This window comes from Salmo salar, chromosome 06 (genome assembly GCF_965601325.2).
Source record: "Salmo salar chromosome 06, fSalSal1, whole genome shotgun sequence".
In the NCBI taxonomy this organism is placed as follows: domain Eukaryota; kingdom Metazoa; phylum Chordata; class Actinopteri; order Salmoniformes; family Salmonidae; genus Salmo; species Salmo salar.
In genome coordinates this window covers 71,619,567-71,635,312 of record NC_138296.1, presented here as the reverse complement: position 1 = coordinate 71,635,312, position 15,746 = coordinate 71,619,567, and the positions used below count along the sequence as shown (strand labels likewise).

At 43.2% G+C, this 15,746-nt stretch overlaps 2 protein-coding genes across 7 annotated transcripts; both read left to right on the top strand.

The window, feature by feature from the left end:
* Positions 1–1,666: 1,666 nt before the first annotated feature.
* Positions 1,667–10,721, top strand: LOC106607925 (R-spondin-3). Of its 4 annotated transcripts, XM_082976941.1 has the most exons (9): positions 1,667–2,096; positions 2,313–2,426; positions 3,069–3,175; positions 4,637–8,272; positions 8,828–9,019; positions 9,141–9,281; positions 9,506–9,652; positions 9,796–9,981; positions 10,059–10,721. In XM_082976941.1, exons 4-9 carry the CDS (start codon positions 8,182–8,184, stop codon positions 10,097–10,099), a joined length of 798 nt encoding a protein of 265 aa, XP_082833067.1. In that variant the 5' UTR covers positions 1,667–2,096; positions 2,313–2,426; positions 3,069–3,175; positions 4,637–8,181; the 3' UTR covers positions 10,100–10,721. The 4 variants fall into 4 exon arrangements, with proteins under 4 accessions (XP_082833067.1, XP_082833068.1, XP_082833066.1 ...); XM_082976940.1 differs by lacking the exon at positions 3,069–3,175 and having other exon boundaries at positions 1,842–2,096; XM_082976942.1 differs by lacking the exon at positions 3,069–3,175 and having other exon boundaries at positions 1,833–2,096; positions 4,637–9,019.
* Positions 10,722–11,508: 787 nt separating this feature from the next.
* LOC106607940 (E3 ubiquitin-protein ligase rnf146-like) lies at positions 11,509–14,962 on the top strand. 3 transcript variants are annotated; one of them, XM_045720919.2, is made up of 3 exons: positions 11,509–11,816; positions 12,301–12,363; positions 12,613–14,962. In XM_045720919.2, the coding sequence occupies exon 3, from the start codon at positions 12,614–12,616 to the stop codon at positions 13,745–13,747; it is 1,134 nt and encodes a 377-aa protein (XP_045576875.2). In that variant the 5' UTR covers positions 11,509–11,816; positions 12,301–12,363; position 12,613; the 3' UTR covers positions 13,748–14,962. The 3 variants fall into 3 exon arrangements, with proteins under 3 accessions (XP_045576875.2, XP_014060908.3, XP_014060912.3); XM_014205433.3 differs by having other exon boundaries at positions 11,810–11,947; XM_014205437.3 differs by having other exon boundaries at positions 11,812–11,947; positions 12,245–12,363.
* The last annotated feature ends 784 nt before the right edge of the window (positions 14,963–15,746 follow it).

Sequence of the window (15,746 nt, the reverse complement as noted above, 5' to 3'; positions counted from 1 at the left end):
CTCTGCCTCCTTTATTCCAATATTATTTTTAATACTTCTGCACTTTAGATCAAGTAATTCGGCTTTCATTGTTTTATTATCATACCGTAGCCTCTCGTAGTGTCTTTAAGGGAGTCCACGGTAGTTTTCAATATCTTATTTAATGCTCGTATTTCTTCCATCATTTTATTACTGTAATCCGTTCCTGTTTTTAAGGCCTCAACCTCCCCCAGTAGCCCAGGCAATAGATGCAGTTTTTTAACTGCTCGCTCATGCTTGTAAGAAATGCTCTATCTTCTGGAGACATAGTTATAATAACGTCCCCCTCCAATGTTAAATTAGGAATTTTAGACGGCGGCTTTCCTCCTGTTTCGCTCGCAGAACTCGAGGAAAGGTATTCTCTTGTTTGCTTCATTGTATCAGTTTCTTTTCAGAGCATATCAAAATGCTGATCAATAAATTGGTACAGATTCTCTTTATTATCCACAATGTTTGTTTCGTAGTTATCAGCTAATCCTCAATTTTTGTGATTAATTCATGGGACAAGCTGTGCCTACCACGCTAGCACCCTCTTTCCATGTGTTTTTAAGGATATATTCCTTGGGAATAGTTACAGGGGAGAGGATGGGGGATGAATGAGCCAATTGTAAACTAGGGATGATTAGGTGGCCATGATGGTAGGAAAGCCAGATTGGGAATTTAGCCAGGACACCAGGGTTAACACCCCTACTCTTACAATAAGTGCCATGGGATTTTAGTGACCACAGATTCAGTCGCATCCGAAAGACGGCACCCTACACAGGGCAATGTCCCCAATCACTGCCCTGGGGCAATGGGATATTTTTTTTAGAATAGAGGAAAGGGTGCCTTCTACTTGCCCTCCAACATAATTTCCAGCAGCATCTGGTCTCCCATCCAGGGACTGACCACGACCAACACTGCTTAACTTCAGAAGCAAGCCAGCTGTGGTATGCAGGGTGGTATGTTGCTGGCAAGACATGGTAATGTTGCCATTGTTTATTAAAGTGTTTTCAAAATAAACATGTCTCCAAGTCCCATATCACACACTCACAAACTTTAAATATGTGTGTACATTGTCCTATCAATCTCGGAGGAGCACCTCATATCACACTCATTTGTACATGTCCACCATATACATGTAAATCACGGCAAAGTTCTTCTTCTGTGGGTTTCATGGCAGACTACAACCCAAAAAGGTGTATTACCTCCACCAACTGGACAGTGGTGAAAAAAACAAGGTAAAAATCAAATCCAAATGTGACAGGGAAACTAACTCAATCCACCCAAAATAAACCAATAAAAAAAACACATTGACAAAACCAAGTCCCCAAAACAACCACTTCTACCCAGGGGTGGAAAAAGTACCCAATTGTCATACTTGAGTAAAAGTAAAGATACCTTAATAGAAAATGACTCAAGTAAAAATGAAAGTCACCCAGTAAAATTCTACTTGAGTAAAAGTATTTGATTTTAAAAAAAATACTTAAGTATCTAAAGTAAAAGTATAAATAATTTCAAATTCCTTATATTAATCAAAGTGAGTGGCGCAGTGGTCAAAGGCACTGCATCTCAGTGCTTGAGGCGTCACTACAGATACCCTGGTTCGATTCCAGGCTGTATTACATCCGGCCGTGATTGGGAGTCCCAAAGGGCGGCGCACAATGGGCCCAGCGTCGTCCGGGTTTGGACTGGGTAGGCGGTCATTGTAAATAATATTGTGTCTTGCCAAGTTAAATAAAGGTTAAATAAAAAACATCAAAACACAGAAAAGATAACCAAGGCCCTTTGATGGTCATCAACTCAAGGTAATAAATATTAATTATTTTCTAAATCGAGAGAAACGAGTGTTTAAATATATTTTATTATAAAGCAAACACGGAAAATACTGACGTCACATTATGCGCCCGTGGTGAGCGACGCGGGGGATTGAAATACGTAAACAACCACAGATTTGTTTGTTCTATCTGTGAAACAAGTGTCGCTGTTTTGAGGATAAGTCATTTAGCAATATGTTGAAAAGGGTACCCAAGTCAACATTAAAGTCTCTAATGAAGAAGAAAGCCCACATTCGTGTAGGCACAGCCGCAGATGCAATGGTATGTTTGAAAATGCTATCGTAGCTAGCTGTCGATACGAACAATTCCAGCCAGCGAGGCTAACGTTAAAATATTGTTTTCAAACGAATAGCTTTAAGGTACATGCAAACATAGCTAACGTTAGTTATGTAGCTTAGCTTAACCAGCTACTGTAGTAGGATAGTTAGCTATCTGTTTCATGCCGTCGGTGTCTGAAACTGAATGGCCCTCTCTTAGGCCGAGCTGAACGTGCTGCTGTTTCTGCATAGTCTCGCAGAAGAGGCGAGGACCAAAGCTTTTGAGGAGAAATCTGCGACTATCAAAGCACACCACGTCAAAGCAGTATCCAAGGTATTGGTTACTGAATAACATTGGGTGGTAGGACACAAAGGGTGCATTTCAATGGTCTAAAGCACAGGTGTCAAACTCATTCAATGGCGGGCCTGTGGGTTTTCACTCCTCCCTTGTACTTGATTGATCAATAAGGTCATTGATTAGTTAGGAACTCCCCTCATGTGGTTGTTTAGGTCTTAATTGGACACACATTGAAAGGAAGTAACAAAAACAAGCAGACAGCCCTCCATGGAATGAGTTTGACAACCCTGTTGTAAAGGGCCTCCTCTCCTTCATTATCACTGATCTTAAATCACCTTGACAGTAGCCCAATATTAGACCTCTGATTTAATTAAGGTGGGAGGGGTTTGAGGAGGAAGATGGTGGAAGTGGATGCTGAGTTTGAATTAAGCAGCGCATCGAGTAAATTTGGTGAAGAGGAATGTTCTGAATGAACAACAGTAGTATTGAAAACTGGAACAAAAAGGAAATTGGAGTAGGGGATACGTGTTTAAATGATAATGAATCGCTTCTGGTAAGGCTGCGTTTGTTGAGTAAGGCTGCGTTTGTGGGAAACCCAATTGAGGTGTTGAAAATGGTGAGTCTGTCAGAGTGACCAGGAGTGGTCTAATTTTGATGAATTGTATTTCTGAGGAACAGAGGAAGACTGCAGTGGGCCTCAAAAGAATCCCGACAACAGAAGTTTTGAACTTCGGAGTAGAGCACCCGTCAAAGGATTCATCTCAAGGGTGACGACAGATGTTCAGGTTGAATACCCAACGAGAATTCCTGGTGTGGTTGGTGCCGAGCGTCTGACCCGTTGGGCGAATGGAGAAAAAGTCTGTCGGTCCTGTTTTTTGTTGTTGATAAAGAGCAAATACCTACGCATGTGAAGCTTGGTTATGTAAGAAATGCCGTAAGAGCTTTTGTATTGTAGTGTAAGAATTTTTTGGGGGGGGAATCCTCTTTCCATCCTGCATAGTAGGTGGCGGGATCCACATTCAATTGTGATTGCCAATATACCATGAAGAATGAGGTATAAGGGCTTTCCATAGTGACTGTGTTGCCAGGTTTAGGTAAAATGACTAGCCCAATGACAACTGAAAACTAGCCCCAAAAAATGTTGCTCAGCAAGAGTTGCCACATTTAACCAATAGGCAGCTCCATATTAGCTAGCTAGTACTGTCTTTCTTACTTGCCATGATGTGTGTGTACGGCTCTCCTCCCACTTGTGGCTCAGCTGCCTGCTGCAGCCCTCTCTCAATGCACACAGACCCCCACACCCCCACCCCTACCTAGAAAGAGAAATGCCATGGTGTAATTTAGAAGTAGCTCAAAAAACATGTGACCAAAACATTTTCATAACATTGTTTTCAAAATAGCCCAATTGTGGGAAAGCGCGGACATGGCAACCCAGGTCAGATAACTCATGGTCCAATGACCGTACCTGCTAGCAGCATATGTCCGAAGCTACATCCATAATCGGTAGACGGTTCTGACTGTAAAATCGCAGTTTGCATCACCGAGCAGTGAACAAGAAAGTATTAAATCCAGCTTTTAGGATGCTACCCCCTCCCCAAATCAATATGTAATATGGATGCCAATGTCTAGCTTTGCGTGCACACATTTCCTTTATTTCCCATCTGGGGCAGCACCTGCCTGTTTTGCCGGACTTATTAGATAACAGACCGGTGTGCGAAAAACTAAACATTGGCATCCATATTAGATTTTGAGGAGTGTAGCATCTAAAAACTGGATTTAATAGAACCGTCTACCAATTATGGAATCTAGCTTTGGACTGGGGACACCTTCTGCTAGCAGGTACGGTCATTGGACCATGAGTTATCTCGAATGCAGTCGCTATGGAATGCCCTTAGACCTAGTCTCATTAAATAATGAAATCATTAATCAAACATCTAATATTGGGCTACCTTGGGATTTCAGATCAGTACAGAAGGATGTAAATGAGGCAAGGAGAGGCTATTGAAATGTTGCCATATTCTTGAATCCTTTATAGACGGGGCAAATTCCTGTGGTTGCTTTATAGACATGACAGATATCATCATAGTGAGTCATGTAGATTAATGGATATCCTACATTTGTAGATATCCTATTCCTTAAGTTAATTTGTCATAGAAGAGTTATTTTTCATGACTTTGAATGTGAAAAATAGCATCTTATCATGCTACTTTTAAAATGTCAATGATGTTTTGATCGTCTTTCCTTAGAAACTTCTGAAACGAGCCAGAGGGTGAAGTGGACAGACCTTTCTACAACATGATTCAACAACCGATTTACAAGGCATTTTTTAAAGTCACATTTGTCTGAATTATAAATTGAACCTGTATTTTGTTTTATTTTCTTTAGTTTGAATCTTTATTAGTCTTTACTTCAGTCGCTAGTCTTTATCTGTTTGCATTTCTTATGTTTTGTCTGCCATTTAGCATTTGCACAATGCAGAGTATTTTGGAACACTTTTATATGCTGTCCAATTAAATGTTGTTCTGTAAATCTATCTTTGGTGTAGTCCTAGTTGCCCCTGCCATGTTCCATCAAGCTGACCAGAGTTTGTTTCCTGTCATACTATTCCAGTTCCCTGTCAGAGAAATGTGCCTGTCAGAGAAAAGCTGCCCAGAGGTGTGTGAGTGTCCATCCATGCCCCTCTCGTGCCCCCCTGGGGTCAGTGCGGTGGCCGACAGCTGCGGGTGCTGCAAGGTCTTTTGAGAGGAGTGATATTCACCTAGTGCCTTCTATCATTTTCTCTGTTATAAAGATGTAGCATTAATGAAATGCTAGAGAGCCCTCCAAATTAAAATCTGGACCTCGCAACTAGTTCCCCTCTAATCAGGGACTGGTTTAGACCTGGGACACCAGGTGGGTGCAATTCATTATCAGGCACAAGAGCCAGCAGTACTCTGGACCTCATACAGTAAGATTTGGATACCCCTGGCCTAGAGCCTTGTCCTATCTCAGGCCTCCATCTTCTTTCCCTAACAGTTTGTCACGGTTGTCAGAGCTTCCGGCTGAATGCTTCACAGACTTCCCTAAGCATTGGCCTGCCCCCAAGACTTCTCCCAAATTCCTCACCTCTTCACGCTACATACGTGATCTGCGTGTCGAGATGTTATCTCACTCATCTTTTATCACAGGGTTTTCTGAAGCCATGGCACTTGACATGTGTGGTATGTGTTCACTTTCCTATCAAATTGCTCAAGAAGACACTTATCTGGTAGTAATCTTATAGAGCCCTTTAGGTGGTCTGCTGTAGGGATGTTAAGTTTCTTCATTGTGATAATCAGGTTTATTATGATGAGAATAACAGAGGACAAAATGTACTGTAATTATATTAATGGACAGATGCATCACATTTTTTTTTTTTATGATATGCCTCAGCTCATGCATAATCATATTTTGGTGGTTGACATGTAAAACCAACAATCTAAGCCAGTGCAGAAAACCAACAATCTAAGCCAGTGCAGAAAACCAACAATCTAAGCCAGTGCAGAAAACCAACAATCTAAGCCAGTGCAGAAAACCAACAACCTAAAGCCAGTGCAGAAAACCAACAATCTAAGCCCCCCCGCTTATCGCTCCTTCTCTTGCTTTTCCCCCCCAGAGACGAAAGAGGATGCGAGACATCCCACGCCCTCATTTGTTCTGGTTCATATAGTCAATGATTTAAGTAGACCAGACCCAGCTGCTATCATGTTGGTGTGTTTGGGAGAGCCACCCCTTAAATAGACTGGAACTGACCATTTATTTCAATGGTAAACTGCCTGTGTAAGACATCTTCATTTATCCAGGACCTTTGCCCCCCCCCCCCCCCCCCCCCTCCAACACAGCTGGGTTGATTTTGCCTCCCTCTCTAGCGATTGTTTTCTTCTGAATCTGATCTGGCGTTCCAGTGATGAAGGGGGGTTTCTGGGTGTGGAACCCCACCCCTCTGACCCCGACAGTCCCATTGTCTGCCCGTGACAGCCCCCCGGGCTACCTAGCCTTACTGTCACTGACCCACAGATTCACATGGCTCCCCTTACTGTCATCAGCTCCTGCGCGCTGCTCCAGTAAGACACTTACAGCAGAGCAGCTCATGTTCAGGGTCCAGATGCAGATGTAGGGCAAAAAAACAACATACGTGATGTTCAGTGGGAACTGGAAAGGCAAAAACATGATTTTCCCAACACTGCATGAAAACATATTTATACAGCTAGAAGAGGGAGCTCTGTTCTGTTTCATCGTAATATCAGTGTTATCTTGTCCTTAAGGGAACAACGTGAACATTTCTGTAATTTCACTGGGGAAATAAAGTAGTAATTTTCTTTAATGTAAAAATATGTGTGTATTGGAGAACCTGTTTTCAATTTGGTCTTAGACTCATCCAGCTCCAGTCTGGCAGCATCTTTGGCTTTTGTCTCAACAGATAAATCCTCTGCAACGTCAACGTCCTGAATGCTCCCGCTGATACCAATTTTGACACTTTTCCAGAAACCAGAAGTAGAACTTTAGATGAGATGTTAATCTCCCCCTCCCCTGCTGAAAAGCACATGCAAAAAAAGCACTATGGTGTCCATCTAGCTACCAACAGACAATAAATACATTGTGTTCAGACAATAAGCTCTAGGTGAACTAAACAGGATATTAGCTGATAGTCATAAAAAAATAGAGTTTCTGAGAGAGAGAGAACACTTCTATGTAAAAGACACAAAGGCAAGTCTGTCGGGTGGTTTTGGCATTGGTTTTTGGTTCCCAGGTCATAATGTAAACTGGGATCCCAAACAATTATCCCTTTGGAAGTGTGTGTGGCTTTTGCCACTTCTCTGTTCGCTATGGGTAACAGGCAATGGTTGATGCTTTCTGACACCTTCCAGTCCTGTCTCTTGTTCAGCTTCGTTTAGTTTTCTTGTCAGACGTTAGCAAATCGCTCTGTATTTGAGAGTTTGGTTTTAGTTTTCTGGTAACATTCACTTCTGAGTTAATCTGAAACACACAGTCTCAGCATAGTTTTGGGGCATGAACTTCAGGGAAAAGTCATCAAGCTTTCAGTCAGCAATGTATCGTCAGAAAGGTAGATACAAGGGGAATCCGGCCTCTTTTTGAAGTTGATATTTTTTCACTCAATCCAAGCTGCCAGGGTGACATTGACAGAGTGCCTGGTGTAAAATCTGTGAGGTGACTCACAAGTGCACTTATGCTCCTCTGTTTTAAATGAAACCAAATGCACTGACATATTTCTTACACATAGTCACCCAGTCATCCTCTTTTCATTAGGATGGGGGAAGACATGTGGCTGTGGAATGATGAAGGTATCTATGCAGATGAGGAGAATCCCAAGTAGGTGAAGCAGACTCACAACAGGACAATAAAAGTTAATAGGCCTACTTGAACGTGCTTACTTTAATATGACAACTTTTGCATTGAGAGCAGGTGTATGTGTGTGAGAAAATGAGTGTGAGTGAGACCGAGAGAGGGGGAGAAAGCAAACTCACTGCTAACCCAAAACCTTGCATTAGGTTTGAGGTGCGACTATCATGATGTTCTGAGATGTTTTCATTCCTTATGGATTCTGACGGCATGGGTGATTTCATGGAATTTTTCTTAGATTTTTCATCTGGAAAACAGATTTGTTCTCTAGCGTGCATACTGGGGTTGGGACCATTGTGGATGATGTTCTTTTAACACAATTCTGGCGAAAAAATCTTTTTCAGGTATTTTATTTACATCAAGAGATGACTTAGCTGTTGGACAAAGAACCTTAATTCCAAAGAGGGTAAAAATGCTAATTCGGGTACCATTTCTGATTTGGATTCTGCACTTCATGGATCTTATTAATGGACAATATTTCTCAAGACATCCACGACATAGACGTAAGTATCCAACCGACACATTTTGATGCGACCTGATTGAAATGCGGACACCTGTTCTACGTAATTATACGCATATTCAACTCCTCTTCATACATGCGTAAAAGCATGGACATTACTATGTGGGTGCAGTAAATTTTACTTTCAGGCAACAATGCGGTCATATATTTTCATGGTTTATATGCGTTGGCTTACTATGTGAACCACACAATACATTGTAAAGTTTGGCTGAGGGTTTGATAAACCTGGGCTGGCTCCTGTTTCTATTCTTGGAACATTAATGTGCCACGTATAGTAAGTCACTACTCAGGTTTATGAGATTGGCTGTATTCGTTGAGTACAGAGCATAATGATTTGTGATAATGTAGTTCTTCCAAAAAAGACAAGTTGTATGGGATTCAAGTTTGACCAAATTTCACATGCACGTGCTCAAGACATGTAACTGCATCCTCTCTTACGCAGGATCACATACACACACACACACGTGTGTGTGTGTGTGTGAGAGAGAGCGAGAGAGACACACACACACACAGCCATAACACCAGCTCTTCTCTCCAGGTAGCGCAGTGGTGAGCAGGTTGTGTCATGCTGGCTGCCTGACATGCTCAGCGTTAAACGGCTGCCTGTCCTGTAAGCCCCGCCTCTTCTTCCACTTGGAGCATGATGGGATGTGGGAGAGGGGGACCTGTCTGCTATCCTGCCCCAGAGGTCACTATGGGACACGCTCCCCACATGTCAACACCTGCACCAGTGAGTCGTGATGGATGAACAACACCGACACTGTTATGGAGCGTTGTGATAATAATGTCATACACAGTGTAATGCCCTGATCATGTATCCACTCTAACCAGGGTCCCTGTCTGTGTCTCAGAGTGCAGGGAGGACTGTGTTTCCTGCTTCAACAGGAACTTCTGCACTCACTGTCACCAGGGCCACTACCTGTACAGAGGGAGGTGTGAGGACAGCTGCCCCGAGGGCCTGACCCCAAACGCTGCACTAAGAGAGTGCAATGGTAAGTCTATTACACTACAGCTGAACTGTGATCTTCCTTCATAGTCATAATGTGTTCAAAGTCTGGCTAAAACTAATAAGATCCAGTATTGGTCGGCCAAGAATCTGGGCTTGGATGCATCAAAATCACACATTGTGGAAGAAGACATATAAAGTACATATTTACAGTAGGGAGAGAGATCTATATAGAAATGCGTCTCTAACGTCTATGTCCCTCCGTCCCAGATTGTCCAGTGGGCTGTGAGGTGTGTGTGACGAGGAACACCTGCACCAGGTGTAGAGCAGGACTGTACCTCCTGCATGGCCAGTGCCATCATACCTGCCCAGGGGGGTTTGAGCCTGATGGACAGCTCATGGAGTGCATTTCTCAAGGTTAGTGACTCTCTGTCCTCCCCCGTCTCTGTACATGAGCCATCCCAATAGATCATTGATCGATCACTCTACAATGCAAATTTGACTGTATATTTTGTGTATCTATCTACCCTACAATGTCATGCCCCCCATCTTTCTCTCAGTACACTGTAAGGTGGGAGAATGGGGAGACTGGGACCTCTGCTTTCGGAGAGGGAGGACCCGGGGCTACAGGAAGTTTGAGGAGGTACGAAGAAGAGAGGTCCTACGGCACCCCACCCTGTACGGCGACCCCTGCCCCAAAGTCAAAGAGTGGAGGAAATGTGTCATCAAAAGGAGACCAAGTCCAGGTATACTGGTGATCAAAGTGAAATTTTGACTTATTTCAGTTTTCCCACATCTTGCATTGTCCTCTCCCTTTCCACAGGAAGATCAGATGGCAAAGGCATTAGGCCAACAGAACATTGATGCAAGATCATTGGTGGGAGCAAAATAATAGCAAGTGGCAGATGTGATCCAAAACAGGATGGAAGGCCAGAAGGAGGACTGGATTAACTGGGTTGAAAGAGAGACCTCCATTGCCTGGACCTTAGTCGTTTCTGTAGTCAGGAACAGTGTGCAACAATGTATTCCTCTATGTTTGTGACCAGCTGTTGACCTGCCTTAGTTGAGAGACCTTGGAGTAGATAACATTATCATCTGCTCTAGAATTTCAGGTTCAACATTTTTTGGTTCATTGGAACATGTCACCCACACGATCCATTCCAGGAAAAGGTCACTAAATTGATATGGACTGAATTGAGCAGTGTTCAAAAAGTGTTATTCTAATGAGTTTTTTTGTTTCTATCATGATGGTGGCTAGCCCACTTGTTCTACAAGTGTTGCATTTCTATGTATAGCAAGTCAAATTGAAACTATTGATGCCTTTTCATGATTTAAATCATTGTTATAGGCCTACATAAAATGTTTGTGTGGGAGATTTTATAGTAAATGACAGTATATTGTCTTCACAAACATGACTGAATTACATTTTGTTACCAAAAAACATTGTTAAGTGGAAAGCCTACTCCAAAGATGTCTATAGCTAGCTAAATAAAACAAATTATATACAATATGTTGTATACATTTTCTCCTACATTAAGGCGGCAGGTAGCCTAGCGGTTGGAGCGTTCAAATCCCTAAACCGACAAAATGAAAAAGCTGTTGATGTGGTCTTGATCATGACTCAGTTCCATTACATTACACATAAATCATTGGACGAAGGCATGTTCTGTACGGGGAGTTTTGTTAAGATCTAAGACGCTCAATCTGAACAGTAACAAGCGTCGCTTGCTGTACGTTATTGGCAGCATAAGGACCTTATCTTCCATAGCAGAAAAAAATTACAAGGTTAAATTGATACACACATTGGTACAGTTAGGGTTAGTGTTCTCACACGGCCATATCTCGATGTTACAGCGCTTGTTTATGGAAAACAGACGGGAGACAAGAGTCAACCACCTGTGCCAATTAGCTATCTAGCATGCTCTGAACACCTCTGTGTAATGTATTTGTGCAACTCGGGAAGTGTCGTTTTGTCGGATGGAGACACCCATAGCTGTATGGATCTGTGCAAAACTGTAAGTGTAACTTTTTTAGTTGAAGGATACTTTCTCGCTGATGAAAGATAAGGGCCATATGTTTCAAAAGTGGTATTGCAGCGATGAAAACGTTAACACACAGTGTCGGGATTGTAGTTCACATGAGGCAGTCGTGGGCAAAGCTAATGCCTGAGAACTGTAAGAAGGCAGAATGCTGCCTAGAGTTCTCAATAGCTAGATGTGCCCTTGAGCAAGGTACTTAAACTTGATTGCTCCATGTTCGTTTCTGATAATGGCTGGCCGTGACCCCATTCTCCGAGGGTGTCTCAGGAAGTTGGGATATCAAAAAACACATTTCCATTTCACACATGCGTATAATAGCTGACACAATTGTACATGTGTGAAACAGGACAAATATAAGCGCCCACATGTTAAACTTCTGCAATAATACATGAGGCCGTGAGAAGCTGAGGACATGAGAAGCTGACAAATAAAACCACCCACACCTCATGCTGTATGATCACCCTCATCCGACGCTTGAGCTGGCAGGCAGACCACGCAACGTCATCCCGTTACGTGTATGAATACACGGAAGGAGGAGGAACGTGAGTATTTAGCTTTGTTTTGGTAGAAGATATTTTAGTGATTAGCTAGCGTTTATAGGTCGAGAACGATCAATAATTTGCGAATTATTTAAAAACATCACTGAGCGATGGTCAAACGCTATTCATGACAGGTGAGTGTGGAGGAAATTCGCTCGAGGTAGAAGACAGTTAAGCGGTGTATCACTGACAACTGTGGCCTCCGGAGCTAACAGTAACTTGAAAGCAAAGCTTGTCAACAAGAAATGGCTACTATACAGTAGCTAGCTAGTTTGATGGCGACATCATTACTATTGAAGTGTGTATTTAGTAGCTAGCTATGTTCTTTATGGTGGTTGTCCTGTTCGCTTTAGATTAGCAAGATGGCTAACGTTATAGCAACATACCCTCTCTGATTATAGCTAACCAGTGTTTTTATCTCTCTGGGAAAGGTGGGATTAAACCGACTCCTGAATCCTGTCTCTTTTCAACAATATTTTTTCCATAGAGAGGAACTTTGAGAGAATACAGAATTGACCCTGATGTCATCCCAGTAACTGCGCTTGAGAGAGTAAGTAGTTCATTTTTTTCCATCATAGTAATTAGGGCAATATGATTGACACAAAATATTCTAGCCAGCTAAGTCATCTGAAATTCACATTTTAGATATTTAGGCATATTGCTAATTGAGTCTCTCGTGACAACTTGTATGTGATCTTGTTCAACTGGGAGCTGAGATTATTGCTTAAAATTAGTCCGCAGGACTGTCTGTCTTTTCCTGTGTCTCAGCATTAGCTTAACGATCTGTCTCCCCTCTCAGTATGGCGAGCTGTGGTGAGGTAGACCACACTGTGGACTCTGTGTCCTCCTCTAAGGTGGAAGACGGAGGGGACGCCTGTACTGGTGACTCCCCCACCTCCCCTAAACCTTCCGCCAACCCCTTGCCGGAGTGTGCCATCTGCCTCCAGACCTGTGTCTACCCGGTTCGCCTGCCCTGCTGCCACGTCTTCTGCTTCCTGTGCGTTAAAGGAGCCTCCTGGCACAGCAAGCGCTGTGCTCTCTGCAGACAGGAAGTACCTGAGGACTTCCTGGAGCATCCCACCCTGCTGTCCCCAGAGGAGCTGAAGGCAGCAGCTGCAGGGGGGCGAGGAGGAGCCAGCCCGAGGAGCGCTGGGGGAGACAATGCCTGGTACTACGAGGGGAGGAATGGATGGTGGCAGTACGACGAGAGGACCGGCCGTGAGCTGGAGGATGCCTTGGCCAAGGGCAGGAAGCGTGCCGAGATGCTGATTGCTGGCTTCCTGTATGTGGCTGACCTGGAGAACATGGTGCAGTACCGCCGCAACGAGCACGGTCGCCGCCGCCGCATGAAGCGTGACGTGGTGGACATTCTTAAAAAGGGTGTAGCCGGACTCAGACTGGACCCTGACCCCGCCCCGCCAGTAGTTGCCATGGCAGCTGTTATGGTCACAACAGCGACAGTGGAGCGGTCAAGCTCTGCTGACGGGGAGGATGTGACTGGACGGTCACAGGCGGGTCGCTCAGGGGTTCTCATCCCAGCTCCTCCTGTCAGACCCCCTACAGTCCTGGGGGCCCACCCTGCCACTCCAGCCTCCATCTCCCTGGAAGACTCTCTGTCCCAGCTCCTCATCAGCCAACCAGAGGGGGAAGAAGAGAAGGATGAAGAGAAGGTAACTTCAAGCATGAGCCAGGTGCACGAGTCAGCATCTGGTAGCAGTGAGGGTGAGGATGGTGATGAGGTAGGCCAGGGGTGGGACAGGGAGAGTGGGGGACGAGAAGTAGGAGTTCGACGGAGGAGCAGATACAGACTCCTACAGCGGTGGCTCAGGGAGGTCCAGCCTGACAGACTGCCACCTGGTGGTGGGTCCTCCAGCGGAGGCCTTACTGTGCGCTCACGCAGCCCTGACGGTCAGTGCAGTGTCACTGAGGTGTGACCACAACTGGACCACTCTCTGCACTCATCCCAGTTCAGCAAAAAAAAGCATTCACTTCATGCCCATGGTGGTAGTGAAGAACCCAGGGGAAGATGGCAGATCAGCCATTTGCATTACATATACAGTTCAGTCAGCCACATAGGCTAATCAATAGTTTCTAATAATACGTCAGCCAGCAAAATATGCAACATTGCACACAATGAACTAGCCCATACTGCTCCACTGTCTGCCACTGTAACCGTTTGAGCCCATGTTATTATGGTTAACCATGCATTGGTACTAAATATTTGAAGAGAAATGGTGAAATGATAAAGGTTTGAGATTTGGTGGGGATTTAACCTTTTAAATGTAGCATCCCATCTCTAACCGGAGGCAAAAAGTAATTATATTGTTTTGTTGTACATAGTTTTTTGCTGTAAGGAATGTATTTTCTAATCTCCATTGAAAGAGTTTGTGTGTGCGTGCTTTTTTTGTCTGTGTATTGAGGTCATATTTCATCTTAATATAAAAAGTGTGTGCTTGTGTTGTGAGTGAAAGGTGATGAGAGCCTACTGGTAGTGAGGTCTTGAGTGTAGAGACGAGTGACGATTTCTATTACTTGTTCTAGTATTCTATGGAAACAGTATGGATGGGAGATGTATTGTTAGTGTTAACGAGTCTGTTTTGAAGTTTAAACCTATTATTTGAACTCTTCTGTCAACAAAAAAGTATTTTTGACTTATTTAATATGATTTAACGTATGTGTGTGGTCTCTTTAACTTTATTGTTTTTGAGAAAACAGTTAAACAATCTATTTGACATTAATTGAAAAGTAATGAGTTCAATTTTATTGGTAACTTAAAGGGAATATGACAATTATTGGAAGGTGATAGCTATTACATATGCATATGGCTTTGGGTGATACAGTATGTCCAGTGTGCATCAGTGTTGTGACTCAGCATTGTGAATTTACACCCACAAGGTTTTTTTTATTAAACATTTTTGACCAGGCGGGTCAATTTTAGACCAAAGTCTAACATCAGCTCAGTAGGTGGAAATGATGGGAAATGCTATATCAAGAGACTTCCTCATTCAGATGAAAAATGACAAAATTAAACAGGTGATGAGAGAAATGGATGGAAAAAGATGGTTAACCTGTGGTTACTTGGAGGCATGAGACAAACTCCATGACTTGTCTTTTCATAAAGTATAAAGCAGAAACCTTTGCATGACAAAGACACTACTTGTTTGGGTTTGGATTGAAACATGTGAGTTCTCTATTCCTCCTGCCTCTGACCATACAGAATGACTGAGCAGCACGAAAATGAGGGAATGGTTTTGCAAACTGAAAGTGATTGGATGAAAATTGTGCAGATGTTTCCCTGGATTCACTTGTTGTGTGGATATTGATGAGTATGTGGATAAGCTGGCCATCTATGGGGTCCATTTGGCTTGCCCCAACACCTATGCTGTCTACCACTGTGAATGTCAACCTGGGCTCATAGTAAAGAAGAGTGCATCAGGACGATGTGTGGACCTAGACACGTGTAAGATGGACAAGAAGTTGTTCTGAGGAGAAAGGGGAACGTGTCAATCTGGAGGGCACCTACATTGCCAGTGCCCCCTGGGTTCAATAACTAGGGAAAAAAATAAAAATAATAATGGGTGTACACTACCGGTCAAATGTTTTAGAACACCTACTCATTCAAGGGCTTTACTATATTTTTACAATTTCTACATTGTAGAATAATAGTGAAGACATAAACTTTGAAATAACACATATGGAATCATGTAGTAACCAAAAAAGTGTTAAACAAATCAAAATATATTTTATATTTGAGATTATTCAAATAGCCACCCATTGCCTTGATGACAGCTTTGCGCACTCTTGGTATTCTCTCAACCAGCTTCATTAGGTAGTCACCTGGAATGCATTTCAATTAACCTGTTATGGCTAGGGGGCAGTATTTTCACGGCTGGATAAAAAACGTACCCGATTTAATCTGATTATTAGTCCTGC